At 34.4% G+C, this 15,251-nt stretch overlaps 1 protein-coding gene across 2 annotated transcripts in view; it reads left to right on the plus strand.

Moving 5' to 3' along the window:
• Adgrv1 (adhesion G protein-coupled receptor V1) overlaps positions 1-15,251 on the plus strand; it is a 569,696-nt gene that overhangs the window by 240,072 nt on the left and 314,373 nt on the right. For both annotated transcript variants that reach the window (XM_058574584.1, XM_046428479.2), the window contains 4 exons: positions 2,892-3,076; positions 9,531-9,780; positions 10,353-10,492; positions 12,276-12,436. In XM_058574584.1, coding sequence (XP_058430567.1) covers positions 2,892-3,076; positions 9,531-9,780; positions 10,353-10,492; positions 12,276-12,436 — 736 coding nt within the window. The remainder of the gene's footprint in view (positions 1-2,891; positions 3,077-9,530; positions 9,781-10,352; positions 10,493-12,275; positions 12,437-15,251) is intronic.

The raw sequence follows: 15,251 nt of genomic DNA on the forward strand, positions 1-15,251 counted from the left end.
CAGATAAAAAATAAATTTTGAGCATATATACATCATAAAATACTTACTTGACATACTTATTTAGCAACCAGTTATTCTGGGCTCATCTGAAATTCAAGGAGTCTTATACTTCATCCAGTAACCTTTCATATATATCATATTAAACTAATAGACACTAATAAACCTCAGCTTCAGAAGTTACAGCCTAAAACTGCCAGGGCTGAATAGAACTTGGTTACATAAAATCTTGTATTGCAGGTAAAACTGTTTCTAAGTTCTAAGTTTCTAAGTTCTTTGAAACAGAACCCGCCCTACATAATGTTTGTTTTATTTTCCATAATTTTTTTTTTACTGAAATCTCAATATCTTAGATAAGATCACACACTCTAGAAGTGTTGTTTATTCATGTTTGCATGATACAAATATTGTCCTAAAAAAAGCAATAGCTTTAAATGATTCATATGAAGACTTCTAGATAAAATCCAACAGTGGGGTTGGGCATGTTTTTGCAATAACATGATATTCTGGCCTCTGATTTTCCCACGCATGGTACAGTAAAAATAATTTTAAAAGCTGTCAGTTGCCTTAATAACACTATCAATCTTTTAAAACCCTGCTGGATTTGATATTACAATTTTAATTTTACCAGATTTAGATTTCCTGGCAATTGGAGGTTAATAAAACATGAGTCAGGAGGTCTAATTTTGTGTTCTGGAAAACTTGAAAGAGCATATGAATAATTTGTTTTGTGGAAGTTTGTTAGACCATCTCCCATTTCCAATGGTTGCTTCTTTTATTTTTAACCCTGACAGGTTTTTAATTTTTTCCCATGGTTGTTTCAAGTCTTCTGCTTGTTTTTAAGTCAATTTCTATAATTTGGGTGTTTCTTTTGTAGCTGTTTATGTAAAATGTCCTTAAAAAGCCAGACTATTTATTTTTTTAATATTATGCATTTGATGCCTAGATTATTTTGTACATATAATTTATAATAGTACTAACTGGCTTAGATTTCAATCTGTATTTTACTGACTGATTTTTGTATTTTATAATTGCAATAATTTTAACTAAGTTGTCTGTGACTTGAGTCAATCTGTGTTGTTTTTCGACAAGCCTGTGGGGGATTTGGGGAGTCAGTGCAGGTATCTGTCAGGAATACCTCCTGGGTTTGGCTAGTCACCAACCCTGTGCTCTGGCTGACTTAAGTTATTTTCTTTCTGAATAAGTTTCTTTCCCCGGAAACGAAACAAAGATCATACTAGGACTTTCCTCAGAGGATTCTTGTGAAGATTAGAGAAGTTAACATAAAGTTCTAAGAACTATGAAGTGCCCACAATAACCAAGCGTTATATAAATGGCCTTTTTGTTTTATTTTGTGCACTCTACTAAAAGGAATTGTTTCCCTTGAACATGGATAACAGTTTGAAAAACTCTAGAAATTTTGGATCATAAGTTTTAGTTCTTAAAATTATGTACCTGTGTCTCTGTTGGCTTCTGGCATTTCATTTTCAGAAATGCCTCATGTCAGATTGAATTTTTTTTCTCTGTTACTATGTTTTTTTTCTGTGATTTCTAATATGACTTTTTTTTTTTAATATTTTAAAAAAAATCACCCAGATATGTCTGGTGTTTTTTGTTTTCTTAATTTCCTCTGTTTGAAAGTAATCTCTGAACTTTTAGACAGGAGTGTCTCTTTAGCTTATTAAAGAACTGTGGTATTTTTTTTTCTTGTATCTGTTCTTTCGTATGCTTGTGTCTGAGGGATTTGTCCTACTTGTCTGTTACGTTTTCTTTGAGTTCTAGGAGAGTTTCTTGAGCTGATTTTCCATTAGTTATGACCAGTTTGCTTGTTTCAGTGTCCAATCAGCTGTTCTTTCATCTTCCTTTGTAATTTCCTGATTGTTAAATTGTTATTCTGTTCCTTTCATTGTATTTCCCCTGTGGATTATTGTGCATTCTGCCTTCCTATCTTTGAGATGGTTACTATAAATTCAGATCTTGAGTTCTTCTTTGAGCTTGGAATGTTACTAAGTCACAAAAAAAATATGGAGAACTTCCTCAGGAGCTCCTTTAGCAGGAGAAACAGATAAGTCATTTCAAGGCTAATACAAGTTTATGTGCAAGTTGCAAAGAGTGATAATGTATGTTGGCAGGAAGAGCATAATGTAGGATATAGAGAAAGTGATGACTTGGAGTTTAAAAAATTAATAGGAACTTATTAGATATATTAAAATAGAACAAAATAAGTCAGTGGCTTCACACCATTGCTTAGGTATTAGTTGAGATGTGGGCTACTTCATTCTGGCAAGGAAAAACCATGAAGATGATTTTCCCCCCTACTTTTCTTATTCCTCCAATAATGAATAATGTAGTCTTCCAAAGTAGGAAGGGTCATACTTTCTGAAAAAGACAAGGATGCCAGGTGGTTTTGAGTACTATTGGTTGAAAATAATTTCTTGATTTGATTATTAGAATTTAATGACATATGGTAGCTTCTGTTCATTGAAAAACAGACAAAAATAATCCTACTTCCATTATGAAAAAATATTCTCTAGGCATTTATTTCTTTTTATGCTAGTCAAAAGAATGTATGTTCTTGAGGGTGGTGTAAAAATGGGTCTTGTTTTAATTCATCAGGCTAACTATTGTAGTTACGTGATCCAGGTGACCATTTGGGCTATTAAAGATTAAATAGAAAATATTTTAGCTATTGTGTCTTTTTTTTAAATTAAATGTTAATTTTGCATTTTAAAGCGCAAATGTATGTATTTGAAATACCAGTTTCTCTTAAATGCTTCATAGGTTCATGTTTGTAAACATTAACAACTGTTAATATTTTATGTAGTATGTAGATGACATGTAATTTAAGAAGTTTATTTTTGAAGTATATATTTTTATACTTGAATTTTTTCTAGATAACTGTTGAAGGAAAAAATCAAGTTTTCAGTATCAAAAGCAGAACTCTTTTCTATGAGATTCTTTGTGCTCTTGTTAATCCAAAGCGCAAGGACACAAGAGGATTCAGCCACTTTACAGCAGTGACTGAAGATTTTGCCTTTTCTCTGCTGACTGATGTTACCTGTGGCTCTCCTGGTGAAAAGTAAGTATCTTCTAATACATCAATAGTACCTTACATGCATTTCTTCACTGTTTACTAAGCAACATGCGATGCAAATTGACATTGACATGATGTAACTCAGAATTATTTGGCCAATGCATTGTACCTGTTTGGCAAATTAAGTGAATTGTTTGATAAAAACCTAACAGTTCCATGAAGAAAAATGAATGAGTACTGTTGGCGATATATTCTTATTATTTCAAAGTGTGTTTTAAAAGTTGTAAACACCCATGTCTCCAACTTTTATGTATTCAATGAATAGAAGATAACACTCTGAATAGGACCAAAAAGAGGGGAGCTGATTCTGAACTTTAGGGGTCTTTTTTATTAATATCTTTATTAATTTTATTTTTGTGTGGTACTAAGGATTGAACCCAGTGCCTCACACATGAGAAGTGAGTGCTCTACCATTGAACTATATAGCCCCAGCCCTAGGAGTGTTTTGATGTGCTACTACTTGTGCTTCCAAAGACAGCTCTCATACTCTGTTGAACTTCGGGCTGGAGTGTCATGGCAAGAAGCTAGCCAGAGGAGAAGGAAAAAATAAAATACAGTGCATTTAGAGACCTAAAAAATGTTTTATTTTGTTTGACAACATAAAAGTGGCTAATAATAGAACATGTCTGGAAATTGGAATTGCAACTTGATTTTCACAGAGGAAATAGGATCTAGAATTATACTTCAGAGGGATAGTAACAAAAACAGCATGGCATTGGCACCAAAATAGGCATGAAGACCAATGGAATAGAGTAGAAGACATAGAGACAAATCAATGTAAATACAGTTTTCTGATACTAAGACAAAGGTGCCAAAATATATGTTGGAAAAAAGATAGCCCTTTTAACAAACAGTGATGGGCAAACTGGAAGTCCATATGTAGAAGAATGAAACTAGACTCCTACCTCTCACCCTGCACAAAAATCAACTCAAAGTATAACAAAGAACGAGGAATTAGACCAGAAACCCTGCACCTGCTAGAAGAAAATGTAGGCCCCATACTCCAGCACGTTGACTCAGGAACAGACTTCCTTAACAAGACTCCTAAAGTGCAAGAAATAAACTAAAAATATCAATAAATGGGATGGTATCAAATTAAAAGGCTTCTGCATACAAAGGGAAACAAGAGCATGAAGAAGGAGCTTACAGAATGGAGGAAGATCTTTCTTACCTGCTCCTCAGGATGGTAATATCCAGAATATGCAAAGAACTCAAAAAACTTAACACCAAAAATCCAAGTAACTCAATTAATAAATGGGCAAAAAAATTAAACAGACACTTTTCAAAAGAAGAAATACAAATGGTCAACAAATAAATGAAAAAATGTTCAACATCTTTAGCAATTAAGGAAATGCAATCAAAACTACATTGAAATTTCATCTAATTCCAGACAGAATGGCAATTATCCAGAATAAATTATAAGTGTTGGTGAGGATGTGGGGAAAAAGGTACATTCATACATTGCTGGTGGGACTGCAAATTGGTGCAACCACTTTGGAAAACAGTGTGGCAATTCCTTGAACAACTAAGAACCACCATATGACCCAGCTTTCCCACTCCTCAGTATATGTCCAAAATATTTTAAATCAGCATACTATAGTAATGCAACATATTAATGTTTATAGGAGCACAATTCATAGTAGTCAAACTACGGAACCAACTTAGATGACTTTCAATAGATGCATGAATAAAGAAAAGGTGGTATATGTACACAATGGAGTGGTATATATATACAATTATGTACAGATACACAATACTCAGCCATAAAGAAGAATGACATTATGGTGTTTGCCGGTAAATGGATGGAACTGGAGAATATCATGCTAAGTGCAGTAAGACAGACTCAGAAAGTCAAGAGTTGAATGTTTTCTCTGATATGTGGAAGCTAATAGAAAATAAGGGATGAGGGATTTAAAAAAAAGGAGAAAGAGAGAAAGGGGAAAAATTAAAATGGAATTTCATCAAAATATAGGAGATATCAGTAGAGTTGAGATTGAGAAGAGGATTTAAAAGGAGGAAGAGATGGGAAAAGGGAAGAACAATGGAATGAGTATGACTGAGGTTTCTTATGAGCATGCATGGATGTGGCATGGTGGTTCCTGGCACTGAGTGTATTCACAGGATGCTAATTTAAAAAAAAAGTAAACTCTAAATGGATTGAAAAAGAATAGGTGGAGTGGAGGGAGCAGAGGTGGGGAGTGCTGGGGACTGAATTGGAGCAAGTACTGTTCCATGCTTTTGTGATTATGTCAGGGTGTATCCTGGTGTTGTATGTGACTAAAAAGAATAAAACAACAATAACCATTATTTAATGAGTGACATCTGCTTAAGATTAAGTTTATGTAAAACTTTTATCAATTTTATTATTTATTCTCAATGAATGCTGTCATCAGTGTTTATTACATTGAAATTTAGAGACACTCTGAAGACTACATTTAAAAACTCATATAATAATTTAAATCATCTCTTTATTTATAGGTCCCTTTATGAACTCTGGCAGGTTAACTAAAATACCAGTTGAATACCTAAAAATTTAATGTTAGTTTTTAAGTCCCAGGACATGCAAAGTTAAAAGAGATGGTTAATACAGACATAAAAAGGTTTGTGGTAGCCTTTTTGTCAGGGAGAGTAAGATATAAATAATAACATAAGTGATCTTAACTGTACACCTCTGCTGTAGTCTTGACATAGTTCTGCATTGAAGAATATGAGTGAATTATAATATTGAAACATTATAACATTATAATATTGAAATTTATATAAGGTTCAACTTAATCCTCACCAAAGGTTTTTATACACACACACACACACACACACATACACAACACACACACATATATGGAGAGAGACAGTTTTATATATAATAGTTACATATATATGTGTTATAAAGTATAGTGTATATATATATACACTATAATATAGTTCTTTTAAATGTTTTTGTTAGTTCATTGTAACCCATAACAATCAGTTCATTTTGGCGCAGTCATACATGCATGGAATATAATTTGCTCCATTTTAATCCCCAGTATGGCTCCCCTCTTCCCTCCTCCCATTTTTCATCCTCTATTGTACTGGCCTCCCTTCTATTTATTTATTTTTTCATTGGTCACCAGTCTATGATGAAGTATGGACTCACTTCCAGGGCTACTTGACCCCACAGTCCTGCTTTGTAACAACTCCCTTCCAACCTCATGGATCCTAGGTGTTCAGACTTTCATTCCACATGAGTACCAATGGGTGACAAGGTTAAGACAAAGAACCAGCACACCCTTTTTCCCTGTACTCTTCCTTTAACCTTGCAGGGTGAGTCCCAGTGTTTGAGGTTTTTATTGAAAAATAGTAAGGTATCAATAACTTCACAGGTGCCTCATTTCAGGAGGCTTCTTCTCTTTACCACTGCTCCTAGATGTCTATTTGAGACCAATGATTAGCAGTTCCTTCTTAGTAACTTTGATATATGTCTTTAATCCTGTCTTCAGAAATCTCTGACATGGATTGCTTATTTGTTTAAAGTAAGTTCCCACATAGAATTTACAGGGAAATGGATGGCATTAGAGCAGATTATGCTAAGTGAAGCTAGCCAATCCCTAAAAAACAAATGCCAAATGTCTTCTTTGATATAAGGAGAGTAACTAAGAACAGAGTAGGGTCGAAGAGCATGAGAAGAAGATTAACATTAAACAGGGATGAGAGGTGGGAGGGAAAGGGAGAGAAAAGGGAAAATGCATGGAAATGGAAGGAGACCCTCAGAGTTATACAAAAGTACATACAAGAGGAAGTGAGGGGAAAGGGAAAAATAATACAAGGGGGACAAATGAATGTCAGTAGAGGGGGCAGAGAGAGAAGAGGGGAGGGGAGGGGAGGGGAGTGGGGATAGTAGAGGATAGGAAAGGCAGCAAAACACAACAGACACTAGTATGGCAATATGTAAATCAATGGATGTGTAACTGATGTGATTCTGCAATCTGTATATGGGGTAAAAATGGGAGCTCATAACCCACTTGAATCAAAGTGTGAAATATGATATATCAAGAACTATGTAATGTTTTGAACAGCCAACAATAAAAAATTAAAAAAATAAATAAATAAATAAATAAATAAAGTAAGTTCCCACTTAAGCTACAGAATGTTTCTGTGTGTGTGTGTGTGTGTGTGTGTGAGAGAGAGAGAGAGAGAGAGAGAGAGAGAGAGAGAGAGATGGGGGAGGAATCAGATTTGGTATTTTAGAAACATCATGTTGAAGAGGTTGTTGAAATTAAAGAAGAGGAAAAGCAAGAAATAAGAAAACTAGGTGGTAATTCCAGAGACTTGTGAGGCTGAGGTAGGAGGATGATAGGTTCCAGTCAAGCCTGGGCAACTTCATGAGACCTGTCTTAAAAAATAAAAAGAAATTAAAAGGACTGAAGGTGTAACTCAGTGGTAGAGTGCCCCTGGGTTCAATCTCCAGTAGGAGGAAGGGAAGGATTGAAGGAAGGGGAAGACTACATAGGGGATAACTGTTGAGTGAAGATGAATGTTCAAATTAATGGAACATAAAAAATGAGAGAGATCACTATTATTTTGTTTTGCTTAAGTAACTCCAAAGACAAAGATAACCATAATTATGCATATATATATATATATATGTATATATATATATATATATAGTCTTAAGCAATATCAAGAGCATCTGCTGAGAATAGAAGGAGTGGGAATTGAGCAAGGATAATTTCAAAAATGATGGAATTCAGAACAATCACCTGAAAACCAAATAAAACCAACGTCATGGATTGTTTATTGTTAATTCACTGTGACCACTGAGGTTGGTCACAGTGAATTAGTATAGGGGCCATTCAACATTAACAATTGATTCAACATATTAATGTGCCCCCCACACTTCAGTCTAGGTATGAAGTAGCTTATGGCATTGACCAAGATGAGTGCATTTGAAGGGCATCAATATAAAAGGTTAGGTGCCAAGAAGAGTTGGTTTTTATCAAGGGTGGGGAGAGTCATTGTGATATAATTGTGATATAATGTTGGTTTGCCAAGATAGAAGAATCTATGGTAGTGTTGACTGGTCAGAATCTCAGTAGATTACAGGTCGAGGAGCCTAAAATGTGTCTGTGCAGCTATGGGGGTGGACTTCATTGGTCTTAGTTGCTTTGTGGCCTGGTCACGGGTTCTGTAGTGGCAGCTATTAGGCGGGGAGTCCCAATGATGATTTAGGAAGCTGAGTGGGGAGACTGTATTGGATTTTTGACAAGTTGTGTGGAGGCATGTGTGGCCCATGGAAATTGAAGTGTTTTCATAGAACACTTGACACTGGGACCTAGAGCTCTGGATAAATGGTGGGTTAGGTATAGATAATTGAAGGTGCAGATTCAATTGTGGTCATTGAAGCTGTGGAAAAGTTTTTTTTTAGAGAAGGGTGTATAGTTAGAGGAAAAAGTTATCCTTTGCTCTTTCCTTTTGTTTCTCAAATCTTTCATTTAAAATTCTCTTCATTTACTAGCTTAGAGTGTCTTGGCAAGGTATCATTTAGATCAATGGTCTAATTATATATACTCTACATCTGTTGTAGTCCATGTAACTTAAACACTTAATGCATAAATCTTATACTAATGACCTGGTGTTCTCTATAATTTTTAAGGCATGTTTCAGATATGATTTATCTTTGTTTCTCTTCATTGTTTGCAATGATAATGGGTTCACAGGTTGCAACAGATTCTCTGGGTGACTGGTTACAAATCCAGATTCCTAGGACTGCCAACCCCCTCTTGTGAGTAAGATTTCTGAGTTAGTAAGTCTGAGTATAAACTAGATAGCTATATTTTAAGCCAAGTTCCAAGTGATTTCGGCACATATTGAGGTTTGAAAGTAATTTCATTGCACACAGGATCTTATCATACCTAGGAGATCTTCAAATCTGAACTATTAAATGAATAAAGCCCACTCTTCAGAGCCGTTTTTCTTACCAAATGGTTATATTATTTCAAATACTCTTATGGGTTAGAAAGGCATGAGGTACCCTCTAGGTGAAACATGGCTCTTGATATAGCTAAGGTTTAAGATGTTCTTGAATCAAATAGTGCTTCAGTTTAGTGGGGATACCATTTTCTTACCCTGTTCCACCAATACTGATGTGACGAACACAGAAAAGTACATTTTACAGCCATAGATTGTATCTTGATATCCATTAACCAGCTTTTTAAAAAAAAAAACACCTTATTTTAGGTTACAGGGAGGATTAGTCAAGAGGATGTGGAAAGTTTTGTGGAAAAGTTCATAACAGTTAACCATAAAGGAACTGAAAGCAGATTTTACCTAGTGCTCCTGGGCTGGTAATGTCATTGTTATGTATAAAGAGCAGAATCCCAATGTAATGCATTTAAGTGGATATATGGTTGTAAATACTCGCCATTTTAGCAGAATCTTTTTTATTTATTTTTTCTTGCAGAAGCAAAACCATCCTTGACAGTTGCCCATACTTGTCAATACTGGCTCTTCACTGGTATCCTCAGCAAATCAATGGGCACAAGTTTGAAGGAAAGGAAGGGGATTATATTAGAATTCCAGAGAAGTTATTGGATGTCTCAGATGCACAAATAATGGCTGGGAAAAATTCATGTAAATTAGTCCAGTTTACAGAGTATAGAAGTCAGCAGTGGTTTATAACTGGTAACAATCTTCCTGCCCTGAAAAACAAGGTAATCTATCATTTTAAAAATTATGTGGTTAGAATCTCATGTTTCCTTTAGCAGACATCTGATCAGAATACATCTCTTTGATCAGAGTTTTGGCAGATACTATATGTGGTGAATTAATATAAGAAGTCTTTCATGTTCGTGAACCATTTATAGAATGTTTAGTTTCAAAATAGTTGGAAATGTTTCTTTCCTGTTTTATTGAGTTATTTTACTCAATATATGAGTTGTATAAGATATATATACACACACACACACACACACACACACATATGGAAAGTAACAAAATATAGTTTTCTCTAATATCCAATTGTGTACCTCACTCTTGAGAAAGTTGGCAAATTATAGTTAAAGTGAGTACTGTTAGCTGAATATCACTGAATGAATGAAGCAGAGGTAGAATGTGCATGATGGAAGACCAGTCAGATATCCTGCATTGATAAGTGAGCTCTCTATTAATACTGGAAGAAAACAGAGAGCTATTATGAAAATAAAATATAGTTTAATATGGGAAATTCATTCTTAACATTGATTTGAAAATGTCATTGAATTTTCTGTTCCTTTTGTTATTACAGGTATTGTCTTTGAGTGTGAAAGATCAGAGTTCACAACTCCTGACTAACAACAATGAAGTCCTCTACAGGATTTATGCTGCTGAGCCTAGAATTGTTCCTCGGACATCTCTCTGTCTCCTTTGGAATCAGGCTACAGCAAGGTACTTATTAACAACTTTTGAAGATTAGAGTTTAGTCCTTCCACATACCAGCACCATTAAACCTATTTTTTTTTAACTGGATATAGAGATGGCACTCAGTGACCTAACACCACAGAATAATCTCTACAATAAGACAGAGGAGCATAGGGAATGATCTAGCATTGTTCAGATGGCAGGCTCAGCCAAGTGATTTAACTGTGTGTAGCACATTATTTATTTATTTATTATTGCTCCTTTTGTAGGTTGTGACATGAGTCCTGCTCAATTCAGATAACTTTTCTGAAGTCATTAGTTAGTTTGCTGGAAAAGAAGGAAATTCATTATTTGTGTTCCTTTCACCTGGGCTTGTGGTTCAGGAGCTGACACTCTATGTTTAGAGGGAACAGCAGGATTTATAATTCTAGTCCAAACGTGTTGGATATATTTTAGGATTAAAGCCAGGTATAGGAATGGGAAGAAAAGCAATTATTTCTTTTCTCTTGACCTAAGGTCACAAGTTTCTGAGTAGTTACTATCACTCAGATCTCAATCAATGGTGCAGGGCCAGGCAATGCTGGCTGAGAAGGTCTAGGATTGTGTTTATTATGGAGTTTTAGCCATAAAAGCTAAAATTATAACTAAATTTAATGTTTGTTGGGCAACCGTCTGCTAAAACAGCAAAATTTTGGTTAATCTCTTTCTTTTTCTGTGAAAAAACATTTTGAAGTGAAATTCCTATGCCTGAAGGCATATCTCAAACCTAATGCAGATGGTCCCTGGCTTAAGATGGTTCAACTTAGTATTCTTCTATTTTAGAATAGAGCAGAAGTGATATACATTCAGTAGAATTCATACTCAAATTTTGAATTTTGCTCTTTTTCCTTATTGATGGTATGTGGCATGATACTGTTTCATAATGCTGAGCTGCAACACTAAGCCACGGTTCCTGGTCAGCTGCATGATTATGAGGGTGCACTGTGTAGCTAAGCTATGATATGCAGGAGGTTGTATAGGTTAAGTGCAGTTGTAGCTTGTAATACTGTAGACTTATGATGGGTTTATCAGGAGTTAACCCCATCATATGTCAAGGAGCATCATTACATAGTCTGCAGTCCTCAATGTATAATTAGAAATGAAGGTTTCAAGCCCAAATGAAAAGTTTCAAGCTCAAATCCACAGTTTAGGTTATGAAGTTATATGTCCTTAGAAAAGTAATAGACTCAAGATGCATTAAAAGGGAAGGGAGCATAAACCTGTAATCTCTGAGGAATTCAAAATGAGCCAAAATTTATAGAGTGAAGCATTTGAAGTACATTGGAAAACATATATAATTGGCTCCAAAAAAATTTTTTTTTAAAAAAGGTGAGGAAGGAATCTTAGAAAAGCATACAAGTAAATTATGTGGTTCAAATTACCAGAACTTGTGAAATCATGTGTAAGGGCAAGAACTACACATATCATGGCTATGTTATCTGTTAGGATTTTAGAGTGATAGAGAAGAGTGGGTCTGTCTTACATTTATAGGCAGGGACCGGTATTACTGTCGGAAGACCAGCTTCTTTGGTACTGGGAATGCTGTGGCAGGTGTGGTTGTATTTAGACTGTTTCTTAAGGTGTCTGGTGGAATTTGTTGGCTCACATCCTGGACAAGATGTTCCCTTTGGTGTTCCTTCTTCAAAACATGGTCTGCTTAGGTCTTGAGTAAAGAACACTTAAGTTCAGCAAGTAATTTTTTCTTCAAAAGACATTTCAACATCTTAAGTACCGACGAAAGAGGAATAGTGACTATTGTGTTTTGTTCCAGCTGGTTGTCTGACAGTCAGTTTTGCAAAGTGGTTGAGGACACTGCAGATTACGTGGAATGTGCCTGTTCACACATGTCCCTGTATGCTGCCTACGCCCAGATTGACAACTTGTCTTCATACAATGAAGCCTTTTTCTCTTCCGGATTTATATGTATATCAGGTCAGTGATAGTGTTTTCAAGTCAATAATTTTAAATAATTGCGAGAATGAAGGTCTGTTTTTTCATAGTTTTTTCCCCAAAAATCAACGTCAATTGATATTTAGAAAAAATATTTACTACACTTATTTCTGAGTTTAAATAGTGTATATTCGGTTCACTTGTCTTTGTACTTTATACAAATGAAACCGTATAGTTCAGTTTGGCTTTGACTTTTCCCATTCAATATTTTATCTGTGAGAACCATTCATGCTTTACATACGTGGATTGGTAATTTAAAAAATATTTTCCACATTTTTTATTGGTGCATCATAGTAGTACATGTTGATGGAGATATTTGTTGTTACATATTTGTATGTGCACACAATTAAACAATATAACTTGACCAATATCACTCCCCAGCACTTCTCTCCTCCTTTCCTCCCTCCCTGCCACTCTATGGTTCTTTAATATATGCAAGATATGAATATAATTAATCATTTCCTGTGGTTTTCCTGTTTGTTTTATTCATTAATTCACACAATAGATATTTATGGAGGGCCACTTATACTAAAGACAGAGTAAAAAGTATAGGACTTAGTCCCAACTCCTAAGGAATATATAATGCAGTATGAGAAGCTAGAGAGTAAGAAAGGTTATAATTTGCTGGTTTAAAGGGCAGGTTCTGTGAGATAGAATGTCAGGATTATTTGAGATAATACAGACAAAGAATTTTGTATTTGCAATAGTTAAAAAAAAAAAACCCTACTCATTGGTTGATTTGTATTCTACAGCTTAACCATTTTAAATATGGCAAAAACTGTATTAAAAAATCATCTATCATTATTACCCTATGTACATATAAAATTACACAACTGGTGGGATTCTACATCATGTATAACCAGAAGAATGTGAAATTATATTGCATTATATATGATGTGTCAAAGTACATACTGTTATGTATAACTAATTAAAAAAATAGAAATTATTTTAAAAGTCATCTATCATTTTCCATATCCAAGCCCCATTTTGGGCATTAATAGGAACTTAAATTGTATTAGTACCTGTCAAACTAATCAATAGAATTATTCTCACCTACTATATTAATTATATGGTTGGAAGTCTGAGAATTCCTTACTGTATATTTCTGTCCCCCATCTTCAGTACTTCTGTGCCTTAATTCACTTTTTAAAGCTCCACAACTCTTTCTGTGAACAACATGTTTATACTGCAGAGAACTAGGTATAGGGTAATGGTTTAAAATACAAAACCTGAAGCCAGAATGTCTGGTTTCAAATACTTGATCTTCCATTAGTGAGTGTGAAACCTTGAGTAAATTACTTAGTTTCCGCATACCTCAATATCCCCGCGATGATATATGATTTTAAATGATATCTACTTAATAAGGTGGGAAATATATTGAATCAGACATTTCTGATATTCTGCTTTGATGATGTTTTATCTGTAAATGTAATTGTCATTTAGTTTTTCTGGAGACAGAGTCAAGCAATTAATTACTGTTCTTAGTTCAGTTGCTAAAATATTTCCAATATAATTTGATTTTATATAGCTACAAATTTTCCTTAATGTATCTTAATTATGAACCTAATTTAGATTCAATAGCAAAAGTTAATAATTTCTTATTATTTTTTTAGGGGGTTACCCCAGCCCTATTTTGTGTTTTATTTAGAGAAGATAAGGTCTCACTGAGTTGCTTAGCACCTTGCTGTTGCTGAGACTGACTTTGAACTCATGATCTTCCTGCCTCAGCCTCCTGAGCCACTGGGATTACAGGCATGCCCACACTCAGCTAGTAATTTCTTATTCTTAGTAATGTCTTTCATAAATTTTATAATTTCTTACTTAATAGATTCTTCTTTGTCCATTATAGTTCCAAAATAGGTAAGAAATTCCATTTTACTTTAATGCCAATCAATTTATAAAGCAAAGAAATTTCATAGGCTGATGAAATGAAATTGAAAGGTACAATATTGAAATAAAAATCCTGTCATTTTACATTTCTCCATAGATATAAAATTCAAGTTTTTTTATGACCCACAAAATTTTCTTGTGTTTCAAATATTGATCATCAAAGCAAAGAGTTTTTAAAATTAAACAGCGAAAGTCATCCTGATTTTATGGAAACTAGCAGGACTATAACATTTTTCCTGGGAGAATTGTTAATAAATCTTTCTTTTCTGTAGCTTACTCTAGAAAAGGCAATATAGATTTGCTGATGTATTTGACAATCAACAAACACCAAAGCATCAGTATCTGCATTTATTACTTTCAAGTTGGAATTAATTTCAGTAATTTGAAATTCTTGGTTTTCCCCCCTTGTCCATGACACATTGTTCTGTAATTTGCATGATCTGTCAATAATGACACTTAAAGTCCTGTCTTTGTGCTTTAATTTTAGCTTTGTAAAGGGGTTTGTGGGAGGAGAAAGCCTGTCCTCTGTTGGGCCCCAGGAACCAGAAAAGAGAATGTTATGTCTTATCTATGCTATAATTTGGGTCAGGTCCTATTGAATATCCCTCTAAATTTTATAGCAATTAACTAATTCTTTTTATGAAATATAGTAATATATAGTTAGAAAGGAATTTAACCTTTCCTTGTTTTAATCATAGTAGATCAAAATTAATCTATTTTGTAGCTCTATGCGAAAGCAGAACAACCAAAACAATCAATGTGTAAAGTAGGCACAGAAGCCAAAATGCTTAGCAATCCTCAGTTTAGAAAGATGAAAGAGGCATATACCAAGACTTAACCATTTACAAAATGCCAGAAATTTAAACTAGGGTCATTCCTTGAGGTGAGATGGATAGGAAGAGAGAAT

This window comes from Marmota monax, unplaced genomic scaffold, assembly GCF_021218885.2.
Source record: "Marmota monax isolate L192 unplaced genomic scaffold, Marmota_monax_Labrador192_F-V1.1 WCK01_AAM20220418_F8-fsc00018, whole genome shotgun sequence".
Lineage (NCBI taxonomy): Eukaryota > Metazoa > Chordata > Mammalia > Rodentia > Sciuridae > Marmota > Marmota monax.